We start from the raw sequence: 13,237 nt of genomic DNA, 5'->3' as shown, positions 1-13,237 counted from the left end.
ACCTGCCATCTCTTGACAGCTTATACAACTTGAAGTTTCCGAGGAAACCCTGGTCACACAAAACCAGGGCTTCACCTTCCCAACTCCCCTGACAGTGTGCCCCTCCAAGAGAGGAACCTGCTGTTTCCTGTTTCCGGGGGAGCACGTGCTGCTGCATCTGGGCCCCCAGAAGGGTGTGTCTGTGGGTGAAGAGATATCTTTGTCTCCCTTAATTGACAGTGATTTTCTTCCGTGGAGAAACTGTATGGAAGGGAGTGAATTGAACCTCAATTCACTGAATCTTATTAAACCAGTCTTGGGGAAAAGTGATTTCAATAAAAATTTAAAAGGAAGAGAAGCGAGGTGCGGCAAAGTAGCAGATACAGGCAGACGGGAGCAAAACGGTGCACACAGCTTGCGGCTCTGCGTTTCCTCTGCACGGTGTCTTTGGAGGTGAACAAGAGGGGACTATCATGAGCCTCAGCCTCAAAGGGCTGGGTGTAACTCTGCACTCAGCAAGGAGGGACCTTAACTCCTAGGGACTCCCACCAAGCCTGCCACAGTGAGATGGAGTCTCCACAGCATTCACACACCTTGCTTGGGACTCAGAAGGCTGCCTGAGGCGCTCTGGTTTGCAGCCAGGGTCCAGGGTCGGAAGGTCACAGAGAATCCCTACATTGGTTCATCTCTCTCTCTCTCTCTCTCTCTCTCTCTCTGTCTGTCTTTCTTTCTCTGTCTCTACATCTCTCTATCATCTCTCTGTCTCTACATCTCTCTATCGTCTCTCTGTCTCTACATCTCTCTGTGTCTCTGTCTCTCTCTGTTTCTCTGTCTCTCTGTTTCCCTGTCTCTCTGTCTCTCTCTGTCTCTCTGTCTCTACATCTCTCTGTATCTCTGTCTTTACATCTCTGTCTCTGTCTGTGTCTCTCTCTGTGTCTCTGTCTCTATCTGTCTTTGTCCGTCTCACTGTCTCTCTCTGTCTCACTGTCTCTCTCTGTGTCTCTGTCTCTGTCTCTCTGTTTCCCTGTCTCTCTCTGTCTCACTGTCTCTGTCTCTTTCTGTCTCTCTCTCTCCCTCTCTCTCTCTCCACCTTCTAGGTCCAGTTCCCCTTCTGTTGTTATTGAGATGTAATCTACATGCTATTAAATTCACTGCTTTTCAAGGGCATGGTCCAGTGGCTTTTGTATATTCGTAGGGTGTGCAACCACCACTGCAGCAAATTCCAGAACATTCCATTACCCCCAAAAGAAGCACTCCAGGGGACAGTCACTCCCATACAGTCCCTCTCCTATACTCCCCAGTAGCCATCAATCTCCCCGCAGTCTCTGGGGAATCCTTCACCTACCTGTGTCCCTACTCCTGGCTCCTTTGCCTTGGCATAGGTTTCGAAGGCTCCTGGCAACTGCTACTTTGTGCCTGGATGTGTCCCGTGTGCCTGTCTATTGGAGGATGCTAGCGGTGTTTACATTCATGGCTACTGAAGACACATGAGCTCTCTACTTTAAGATCACGGCACCAATGGTAGCTCTGATTTTCTCAGGGGATCAACCTTGTCGTCAGGCCCAAGCCAGCTCAGTCTCACCTCGGGGTTACCTCAAGGATTGAAACGCATGACATGCTCTGCCAGGGCCAGCTCAGTGTCCTGGGGTTTCTACCTGGCCTCATGGGTGAACATGCGGCCCACTGGTGCTGATGAGTTAATACTTGCAAGACCTCATTTGTCATCTGGTGGACAATGAGCAGCTGACAATGCCTTGGTGCTTTCTGAAGTGGGGTCCTGCAGAAATAGCTGCATTTTGTAGCGGAGCACACCTGAGGGCTCCTCCCTGTGTACTGACACACACCCCCCCACCCCGGGTTCTGCTGGAGGCATGAGAAGAGGAGGGGCTGATAGGTTGGTAGGTTTACAGGGGTCCTAACTCACTAAGGTGTGTCCGCCACAGACCAGAGTTTTCCCTGACGTCACTGCCGTGAGGTCAGGCCTTATGCAGGGCTTGGCATCTCTACTGACCAGTGGGGTAAGCCCTAGTCCTAGCTCACAGTCACCCCCCCCCCCGGGCTGCCCTCCATTTCCCCTCTGAGCAAATGCATCCCTTTACAAGGGAGCCCCTGGGCTGAGGGGGTGCAGGTACCCGCCTCCCCAGCCTCGCTGCCATAGTTGGGTTTTCTGCATAACAGCTGGGTGTCTTGGAAATGAGAAGGTTTCTATGGTAACCAATTACAGCCCATGATTGGTGAAAAATCACAGAAATATCCTGTGTGTGAAGTTATGCCGGGGAGGCAGGCCCAGGCTTAGGTACTGAGGTTTTAATTTCCTGGGGTGATATTTCTCCGAGTGCTGATGGAAGGCTTTCAATACTTGCCAGCCAGCCTGCACGGTGGGGCTAGGAACGCCTCGAGGCCCGGTGGGGGGATCTGGTAGGGGTCTGCCGGCATCTCGCAGAATGTGGACTACTGAGTTCTAGTGAGAGGTAATGGAGCTTGGTGAGGCCAGGATAGGTCTAGGGGAGCAAGAAGGGCCTGGTGAGAGGTCAGAGTAGAGCTACCACTGTCTGGATGGGTCTCAAAGGGCAGCTGGGATCAGAGTACAGGTGTTGATGGGGCCTGGAGGCTTGGGAGGACCTCGTGGGGCTTCTTGGATCCAGTGGGGCTCGGTGGCTTCTGGTGGAGTCTGGTGGGTTCAGGTGGAGCCCAGGGGGATGTGGTAAGACTTGGTGGGATCTGGTGAGACCTGAAGGACAACCTAGTGCTCCAGTGGAATCTGGTAGGATCTAATGCGCCCTGAGGGGCTCAGGGGCCCTAGTGTAGCCTGGCGGAAACCAGTGGGGTCTGGTGGGATCTAGTGGGATCCTGAGGGTCCTGGTAAGGTTTGGCAGGGACTAGTGGAGCCTGGCTGGGTGTGGTTGGTGGTGCCTAGAAACACTTTCAAGGCTTGGTGAAGCCTCGCAGATCTGATAGGGCCCAATGGGGCCCCACACCCACTCAGAGCATCTCATTACCGAGAGGCAGACACCCATCCTGATGCACAGGCATGGAGCATGGTCCTCACCAGTCCATCTCCACAGGGTCACCCGAGGCTCTGAGGAGATTGCAGGGTAGTCACACACTGGCTTAGATCTCCCCTCAGTGATGACAATCCTGCCGCCACTGGAGCTCCGCTGCTCGTGCAGAGAAAGGACACAAAGGTAGAGGTGGCGCAGAGACATCCACCTAACGAGTGTGTGCACCCTCCTTCCTCCGGCAAAGCTCTTTCACGCTGATTAAAAAGCCAGGCTGTATTATTTGGGGACCAGTCCTTTTTGCTAATTAGTCCCAGTAAACTCAAGCTCCTTTCTCATGGACCGCCTCCTTCCCAAGCACCGGTGCGTGTCAGCCTCAGGCACGTGGGGTTCGGCACCAGAACAGGCTGAGAAGGAACACGGGCACGCTTGAACAGTTACATACACTGAAGGGCAAACAAGGACATGCTTGCAAGCGCGCACTGACATAGATCCACGCTTGTGCGTGGTGACCCATAGACATGTACAGATGAGGTACACTCACCAAGGCTCATGGACACACATACAGATACATACATGGACGGATGTAGTGCACCTTCTTGCACGATGATGGCTCTCACACCCCAGGGGAAATACTCACACCCCTGGGTAGCACTCACACCCTGGGAGCTCTCACACACTGGGGGAGCATTCACACCTTGCAGAGCACTCACATCCTGTGGAACACTCATCTCCTAAGGAGCACTCACACCCTGTGGAGCACTCACATCCTATGGAGCACTTATCTCCTAGGAACACTCACACGCTGAGGAGCACTCAAATCCTGGAGGAGCACTCACACCCCAGGGGAGCACTCATACCCCAGGGAGCACTCAGAGACACACCACACCCACACACACTCAATGTCACACTGACACACCCACAAACTCCCTCCCTCTGACTCTCACACACAGCCACACCCGGCACTTCCACACACCCACCTGGGTGTGCTTCACCCCCTGCCAGCACACACACCCACATGGACCTCATATACATCTACAGTGGCATACCCTGACACATGTAGTCACTTTTCAAAACACACACACACACGCACACGCACACGCACACGCACACGCGTGTGCACACACACACACACACACACACACGACACCTTTTAAAGGAAAACAACTCCTCGTGTGTTTCTGGGTCCGTCAAGCACAGCTGCAGACTGTAGCACAGTTCCTGACTCCATGTCCCCCCTCCCCCCAGCAGCCTCTGGGAAAGTTTGAGTTTGCTTCTAACTTTCTGATGTGAAGTTGATGCCGAAAGCCGACGTTGAGTGGCGTCTATAATCAGTGTTCAATTACTTACGCAGGGGAAGAGGGAGCGTGGGTTGCATCTTCCACGCCTGGCTGCGTGGGTCTGCATACTGTTCTGGATTTTCATGTGGCGTTTTAGCATCCGTGGGCCTAGAGGGGACTTGTGCCCTGCTCGCTCGCAGAGCTGCCCATGGGCTCCGGGTTGGGGGGACTGTCCTAGCAGGCCCCTGATGAGCTCTTACCATCCTTCCACGTGCCCCCAGCAGGTCAGTTTCCCCTCCTGCCCGGCTGTGCCACATCTGGCCTTTCTGTACCAGCCCCAGCTGGCATTGAGAGCTCTCCACAGGGCATCTACATTAGAGATAAACTGGAGAGGGGGTAGGTGGGAGGGGTGGAGATGTCAGCAGATTGAGAGCCTGGTATGGAAGCTTCCAGCTTCCCCTGAGTGGCAAACAGTTCCCAGAGAAAGGGCGACACCCAGAGAAAGGGCAGACATAGTAGCTTTGCTTGGCTGTGCCCAGGTGGAGTGCGAACAGGTGTGTGTTCAGCTCGGATGACCAGAGGCTCGTGGTGTTTGGGAATTGCAGAGCAGACCGGGGGTTCTAGGGCAAAGCCTTCTTTCTGCCTCATGTGACTTCACAGGGACCGAGACTCTCTTCCTTCACGGGCCAAAGGAGTCAGCTGGTCAGAGATGATGTGGGGATTCCCCAGCCCCTTTTACAATCAAAGGTTGTCCCTGCTCAGTGGGGGAGGAGGGATAAACGCGGCTCTAGTCAGAGCCCTCCTGATGCCTCACTGTGTGCTCACCGCTCTGCATCTCTCCTCAGCTCCATGTCCATCCGCTGGCCCGGCCGCTCTCTCGGAAGCCATGCCTGGATACTGATAGCCATGCTGCAGCTTGCTGTAGACTTCCCGTCCTGTGACTCACTAGGCCCCAGTCCCGAGTTCCGGCTCCTGTCACGCCCACAGAGGCCCCAGCGGCTGTGGAGTCTGCGAAGTGGACCCCCAACAAGGCTACCAACGCCAGCCTGGAGTCCCCGTGCCGCCCGGGCCGAACGTGCCCACGGGCCCATACAGATGCAGACTCCCCGTGCTCGGAGGGCCCACAGGCCCAGGGACCAGGTAGCCACCCTTGGACCCAAAGAGGGACTCACCAAGCCCCCGGCTGCCCCCAGATCGAGCCCTTCCCTCACCTCTGCAACGGCCTCATCCTCTGTGGTGACTGCTGGGACTGCAGAGCACCAGAGCCTCCTGAGACGGGGTAGGAGGCACACACATGATGCAGAGTTCAACGATTTCGACTTCCGTGGCAGTAGGCCCACGACAGAGACAGAATTCATAGCCTGGGGGCCTACGGGGGATGAGGACACCCTGGAGTCCAACACCTTCCCTGGTGGTTTCGGCCCCACCACGGTCTCCATCTTGCAAACACGGAAGACAACTGTGGCCACCACCACTACCACCACTGTGGCCAGCACGGCCACCGCCATGACACTGCAGACTAAGGGGGTCACCGAGTCCCTGGATCCCTGGAAAAGAACCCCTGTTGGGGTTAGCACAACGGAGCCTTCCACTAGTCCCAGCAACAATGGGAAAGACATCCAGCCCCCCAGGATCTTGGGGGAGACCTCAGGTAGGAGACCTCTTTGTGTTTCTGCTCTGGCTTGTGGAGAGGCAGGATGATTTGGAGCATGGAGACATTGAGATGTTCCCAGAAGTGTAGTTTAAACAGAGGCAGAGAGAACAGTTGAGTGTGGGCCGCAGGCACAGGCTGGTGCCGTGTATGTGCAGGACGGGAGCTTCAGTGCCTACCTAGACGCTCCCACCCAGGCTGTAGTCTCCTGTGCACATCATATCCCAGTGTTAAGGGACCATACGATCTTCAGAACTTCAAGAGTGTCAGCCCTTCAGGGATGGTTAATTGCTAGATGGAATACTGTCCCATGGTTAGGAATGACCTTGGACAGCCAGGAAGACCAAGGCCAGATAAGGGGAAGAACTCGAAGTGCTGCAGACTGAAACTCCGCAGACACGGTTCAGCTCTGCCCTCAGGGATGAGTTGGGGGAGGGGACAAGATGCAGGGCTCTGGTGTGGGGGCCCCTGGAGTCCTCTTTTTTGGCTGTGTGGACAGTCGCAGCTCCTTGGATGGAGACATCTCCTTCTGTGCGACTCGGTACACCTTTCATGCTTTATTCCCTAATGACTGCAACAAGAGTAGTTCTGGCCATGTCCCAGGCCAGAGTTTGTCCCTGTGCCAGCAGTTATAGGGGACAGAGAGAGCTGTCAGCTAGAGCCCCTCCCACAAGCCCCAGGGTCTGTCTCTGTTAACACGCATGCTCTTGCTGACACTGGACGTTCATAAAGGCAGGTTGTGGGCAACACCTCCCACAAACAGTGGCATTCGCTGACACTCCAGATCGGGGAGAAGATCCCAGGGCATCAGAATGCTGGGTGGTGAGGAGTGGCCTCCTCAAGACTTGAGTCTGAGAGTGATGAGAGGGAGGAGGGACAAACAGTGGGAGGGAGGAGGGACAGACATTTCCTGAGGTCCACACCCGGGCAGTAGGCACAGCGTCTCTGCTCTTGGTTATGTCCTGCCTGTGCCTCTTCTGACCTTGGGCGGGTAGACATTGGCTCGCACTTGGACAGGTTTTCACAGGGTAAGCAGCCTTTGTCCTTGAGGTACCAACACCTTTCCTTTCTTCACCAAGTAGCAGGGCTCACTGCTTTAACCCTGCAGCACTTTGGTCCTCATGGGAAGCTCGCCTATGAAAGAAGAGCTGACATCTCCTCCCATGCCTAGGCGAAGGGCGGGGCTAAATTTGACAGCTCCTGGGATGCTGAAAAAGGGCTGAGTAGGCATCTTGAAGCCTCTCTGGGGAGCCCACGGGTAGCCTCTGGGACACAGTGTAGACGGGGGAAGGGTACCTCAAATGGTTGTTCATCTCAGGACATTGCTTGCAAGCAATTCCCATAGAGTCTGTTTTTACCTCTACCAACTCATCAGCCATAATCATAATGGAATTTGGCACCTCCCCTGAATACGTCACTTACCATATAAGACACGTATAGACACGGATGAGGAAACAAGTCCCCATTTGTCCCAAATTACATCTGCTATTACAAACGCTAAACACCCGGGACAGCACTGTGAGGCTTAGCAAATTAACTCACGGTACATAGGCTGTCGCCAATCCAACCCGACAGATGCTTATCTCCTGGAAGATTTACCATTCTCCATAATATAATCTGCCACTAGATTAATCTGTTTAGCAAAACAGATTCAGAGGAGGGGAAAATATGTGTGTTTGCCTCAAATGTACAATAGTGCAGAGGAATGTCAGACCTCAAAGCAGGGAAGGGAGGCCTCTGAGCTGGTCCTGTTGGAGACTGGACCACGGAGACTCGGCAGAGGAGGGGAGGGAGCTGGCCGTGGTGCTGAAGATGGGGCGTGTTCTTGGATGACTGAGGGAAGATTCCAGAGTGGAAAAATGCTTGGAGGGAGGTTTGACTGTGTTGTTCCCTCGGCTTCCACAAGACAGATCTGGGTGTCTCACATGCTGTGAAGTGCACTTGTTTACATACATTGTGTGGAATCTGAGGCAGAGGGAGGATCTTTTAGCTGTGGCCTGTAGCACTCTCCATGGCTGCAGAGAGGAACTTTGGGGAGGACTGCTGGTCCGCCTGTGATCTGCCCTCTGGCTTATGTGGCTGTGTCACCCTTCAGGCTCTGGGATCAGTGCTGAGAGCAGAGGCTAGCTCCTGCAGAGGGCTCTCCACACCTATGTGCAGATTTATACCCAGCTAGAATAACCACAGGAAATGCTTGGCTGTCTCAGGCAGAATAGCTCAGCAGGGACTGGAGGGTTGTGCCATTGCTCCCCAGATTGGCCCAGTTCCTGCTGATAGCACCCCAGAACTTGGACCCAGGCTTCTGTGCAGTCAGTTCTGCTCTCCACAGAGGCATCTTTGGAGTCTGGCTTGGAAATTGAGTAGTTTGGGATTTTCTGCTTCTGTGTAGAACAATCTGTGAAGGGTCGGGCTACACGGTCCTGCGCCTGTCTGAGGCTAAAGGGTGGGGCTACACTTCCCTGTATGTCTGTCTGAGTCCAAAGGATCGAGCTACATGTTCCCAAGAGCCTGTCTGAGGCCCAGATATTCTTGTGGGTATTGCAGGATTACCACATTAGCAAGTCTGGAATTACTCAGGGTCTCAGGTTAAAAAAGCAGCTGGTGGGATTTCTAGAAAGTTCCTCTCAGAGCAGGTGACAGAGTCTCGAGCCTGGGCGACACATTCATCCCTCTTCACAAAAATGAGAGAAAATTGAGTCATGACATCGGGTGAGATCAACGTGCATACTTCCCTTCAGGAGCTTAGAGTCTGGCACTTGGTAGCTGTGTTTGGTGCCGTTAATGTTAAGTATGAGGTTGATGGTAGTGATGCTGATGATGTTGAAGATGGAGATGACAATGATAGTGTTGGTGATGGTGATGATGGTGATGGTGATGGCTGTGGCGATAATGACAGGATGGGAACAGGATTGTAGATGGCAGCAGTAACTCCATTTCATATCCTTGTGCTGATTGGCTACTATGAGCTTTGAAGAATCCTTTCATGAAGTCCCAGGGCCTCATCTCTGCCCTTGATGCTCCCCCAAAGAGATGTGGTTGATCTCATTTGCGATGGCTTGGGATGGAAAATCACCCTGTCCACAGACACAGAGGTGAGGAGCGGTCAGCAGTTGGCCTGCAGGGCGGCGCTGTCCACTGCTCACAGCCCTCTTACCGGTCATGCTCACACCAGAAACCAGTCTCCCAGGAGAAGCAGGAAGTCCTGGCATGAGTTTTTGTCTTCAGCTCACAAAGGGATTCATGGGGAGCTAAAGCCAACGGAGTGTGGCTAATGGATGTGCCCTCTCCAGGAATGCCTGGAGATGGGTGTGGACTGAGCTCAGTGTACCTGGACTTAGCATGTGTCCCTGATTCCCAGAGCACTTGGAGGAGTGAGACACTTTCTCCAACTGGGAAGTTCTGGTCTCTCTGAAGGTGAGCTGCCCAGGTGGGCAGCCCATCCTGGAAGATCGAGATCTCCCTGAAGGTCTCTTTTCTCCCAAGCACCCAGTCTCATGATTCCAAGCTTAGAGCCTCTTCAATTCCTCCTTGTATCCATTCACGTCTCCAAGGAAGATCTCCAGATTCCTTTGTGCATCTTACCACCGGGCTTCGGCTGTGGCTTTTAGGTACTTCTTTAGTAAGCACTGGATGTCCGGGTCATTTTCTCAGCACCTCAGTGGCCAACTGCCTTGAGCGAGGCGGTGATGGTGACGAGGAGACGACGGCTGGTCCCGGGATCCCGCTGACAGCGAAACAGCCTCTGAACGCTGGAGTCTGCATGGAAGGAAATGAGAAGCAGTTACACCCATGAGGAGCAAGCTCCGTTGTTGAGAGGCACGGTATCCATTTAAACAGCAAGCCCCTTTTAATTAAGTCGTAGGGTGTTTGCTACCGGGAAAGTGGATCTGTCCTTAATTTAATGGTGTCTGAAGTAAATGGCTCGTGAACTTCAAAAGTTTTTGGGTGGATTAATTGGGAGAAGAGCATCAAAGAACAAAAGCAGTGTACGAAGCTCTGCAAGTTCCTAAGCTATGGCCCCCAGAGTCTCAGTCGACAAAGCCCAGGACATGCAAAAGGTGCGGAGACCAGAGGATGCCATGCACGGCTGTTTATAGTCATGGATGAGGGTGCAGGAGGGCCAGCCACCCTCCAGTCCCACAGAGTCTGCTTTTGCGGAGCAGAGCCCCACTCACACCACAGTGGAGGGAGACTCATTTCAGCTCTTCCCTCCCAGGGAGGGCTCGGTCTGCCTCTTTTCATTTCCCGTCTGTGTGCTGCGGCCTTGGCTTATTGCGCTGAGCATATCTTCAGCTCCCTTGGTCCCCCAGAGGCTTGTTCTCCTGTCAGGAGTGGGAGGCTCTCCCAGGCTGGCCACGCCCACTGCCCATCCCATACACAGGCTGCCTGCGAGCTGGCTTTTACTTTTACTGATCCCTGGCTGGGACCTGGAGAGCTGTCTCTGCCTGCAGAGGGGTGGATATACAGCTGTACAGACCAAAAGTCCTTCTGCCCAGAAAGCAGTTTCCTCTCAGAGGGTGGGGCTGCTGGGTAAGCAGGGTTGGGGAGTCTCATGAGTGCACATCTTACGCTGCACATGTCACTAAATACTGCATTGGCAGCAACTCCGTGTAACATACGTATGGCTGAACGTATGGCTGTTATCTACGCCTGGGGAGCCATCCTGAGCAGTGAGCTTAGGAATCGGACGGGGCACCATTTTTAGCTTGGATAAGAACAGTGGCTTTAGAGTCTCTGACTTGATCATTCATGAACCAAACCATCAACTCTCCGTTTAGTTGGTGTAAAAGGCTGTGTCTCTGATGAACATGGGTGGGGGTCAGGGCAGCTTGGCCTCTTGCGCTCTTTCCAAGGGCCTTAAAGATTGGGAAGTGAGACATGTCAGGACACACCCCTGCATTAGGACAGCAGAGTTGTCACAAAGCCACAACTTCCTGAGTAACACTGGAGGTGCCGGGTCCAGAGGACAGAGGGATCCCTGAGGTGGGAGGGGCTGTGCAGGTTGTGGGATGGTGTGGCTGACTGATGCGTTGGGTAGGCAGAGCCTCTATAAACCTGGAGTCCTTGGTGGGAAGTTGATTCACTGTTCAGTTTCTGAACTGACCTGCACCTTCCTGCCTCCAAAACCCAGTCTGAGCTCAGCTGTCATGGCCAGCTGGATCGAGGGCCCGGCCATTGTGGAAAAGGATCCAGAGTTTGCATTTTGGAGTGACAAGTGGCTTTTCTGTGATAAACTCCGACCTGCCTTTGTCCTTGAGCTGGAGGGTCCTGCATCAAGGCAGTCAGGTATCAAGTTTGAAAGGGCCTCTCTGATAGACAGATGCGCCAGCAGAAATGTGTCACCCCACCTTAGCAGCAGGTAAGTTCCCAGTGATGTTCCCGGGCCTGTAGCTTGTCACAGCAGCCAGATTCTGGAGCGTCAGCCAGAACATGGCAGCTAGACTCCTGAAAGATGTACCAGATGGTCAGACATGGAGATGAGGCTGCACGTCTCTGCTCAGATGTGGATCAGTGAGCCCAGAAACCCAACACCTCACATTCTGTTGTCGGGGTGCACAGTCAGCAGGAAAGGGGGAAGGAAGGTTCCTTGCTAGAAGTTTCTTCCAGCCGTGAGAGGCAAGTTCGTCATGGGGTAGAGAGCAGATGTCTACCCCAGGAGGTGCCTGGGGGACCAGCTGAGGAGCCGAAAGGGGCACCTGCAGGCAAGGACCGAGCTGGGCCTTGGTCCACCGGTGACCTCCCTGCACGCCCTTGACTGCACTGTGTGACCTCACTGGTCTTGTGGCTTTTTTTGTTTGCACAATGGAAAAGTGACTTTTGTCTTCCAAGGTTGAGACAGGGCTGTGTGCCTTGTGTGGACGATAGCACCGTGGCCGGTGTCCAGCGGCCATACGTGTAGGATGCAGCACAACCACCTCCCTGGGCTGTCTCAGGGCACCTCTGTGTGGAGGCCCAAAGTACAAGTGGCTTCTGCCTCCTTCATTACTGTCCCTAAAGCTGAGATTATGGATGCTTGTCTATCTCAGTCTGTTCTGTCCCTCTGTCTTCTGTGATGGTCCTCCAGACCTCAGGTCCCCTCACCATGGGGCGACAAAAGGCCCACCAATCCCCCGTGCTTTGTGAGAGCAGGAGGCAGACCTAATTCGCTTGTCAAACTCCTGTTCTGAGGGGCAGGAAGTGTCCCTGTCCTTCATATTGAAAGTCAGTCATGTGATGAACATAGAGCCATCCTCTTTGTGTGAGCATCATGGTCCATCTTCTCTCTCTCTCTCTCTCTCTCTCTCTCTCTCTCTCTCTCTCTCTGTGTGTGTGTGTGTGTGTGTGAGCATGTGTTGTGTGTATATGCCTGTGTTGTGTGTGTGCATGTGTTGTGTGTGTGCATGTGTTGTGTGTGTATGCATGTGTTGTGTGTGTGCATGTGTTGTGTGTGTGCATGTGTTGTGTGTGTATGCATGTGTTGTGTGTGTGCATGTGTTGTGTGTGTGCATGTGTTGTATGTGTGCATATGTTGTGTGTGTGCATGTGTTGTATGTGTGCATGTGTTGTATGTGTGCATATGTTGTGTGTGTGTGTTGTGTGTGTGTTTGAGAGAGAGAGAGAGAGAGAGAGAGAGAGAGAGATGGAGCTGTCCTGACCCACGATCATAGCCTAGTGGTTTGTTCTCTTAAAGCCCTGGAGGCTAGAGGCATTGGCTGGGGGAGGGGTATACTGTCAATGGTGGCCCTACACAGGAGCATCCTCTGTGCCTATGAGCTCCTGAGGCTCCAGGCCATTCTTGGAGTGTGACTGTATGGCTTTGACCTCCACCTCTGTCTTCCCAGGGTTATCATTCCTGTACCATCTGTCTGTCTGTCTGTCTGTCTGTCTGTCTGTCTAGTAAGGCTATCTGTCTTGGATTCGTGTTCCAGCTCAAGGCATAGGAAGCATCTGTGAGCCATGGGCCTTGCCCACATGAACCGTCCTCCGCCCATGCAGGGATTCAGCTCCTGGCAAATCCTTGTGCATTGTGGTCACAGCAGAGGGTAGTGATGCAGAGCCCCCGACCCCACAGCTTCCCACATAAAGCAGCAGGTACAAGAAACATCTCCGGCTCTGCTTCTGTCATTCCGGTGGGAGGAGAGGCTTGTGGGAGGGAGAGAGATGCCTCAGAGATGCTGCTCTCAGAGCTAGCCGTGCGGATGGACCTGAGAGCGGTGGAGGCGGCAGTGATACAGAGAAAGAGCAGGGCGGGCCGTGGGAGGACGGTCCAGGGGCAGATGAGGCACCCTGGGCGTGGGGAGCTGGGAGTGGGCAGGGCAGGGACCTCAAAGGTGCCCAGCCGCTACTGT

At 53.8% G+C, this 13,237-nt stretch overlaps 1 protein-coding gene across 1 annotated transcript in view; it reads left to right on the top strand.

Annotated features, from left to right (window-relative positions):
• The window catches only part of Ajap1 (adherens junctions associated protein 1), a 112,016-nt gene that overhangs the window by 46,068 nt on the left and 52,711 nt on the right, over window positions 1–13,237 (top strand). Inside the window, exon 2 of the mRNA XM_052175768.1 lies at window positions 5,104–5,909. Within this exon, the coding sequence (XP_052031728.1) occupies window positions 5,104–5,909 (806 nt within the window). The remainder of the gene's footprint in view (window positions 1–5,103; window positions 5,910–13,237) is intronic.

This window comes from Apodemus sylvaticus, chromosome 3 (genome assembly GCF_947179515.1).
Source record: "Apodemus sylvaticus chromosome 3, mApoSyl1.1, whole genome shotgun sequence".
Taxonomy (NCBI): domain Eukaryota; kingdom Metazoa; phylum Chordata; class Mammalia; order Rodentia; family Muridae; genus Apodemus; species Apodemus sylvaticus.
This window is presented reverse-complemented; position numbering and strand designations above follow the sequence as displayed.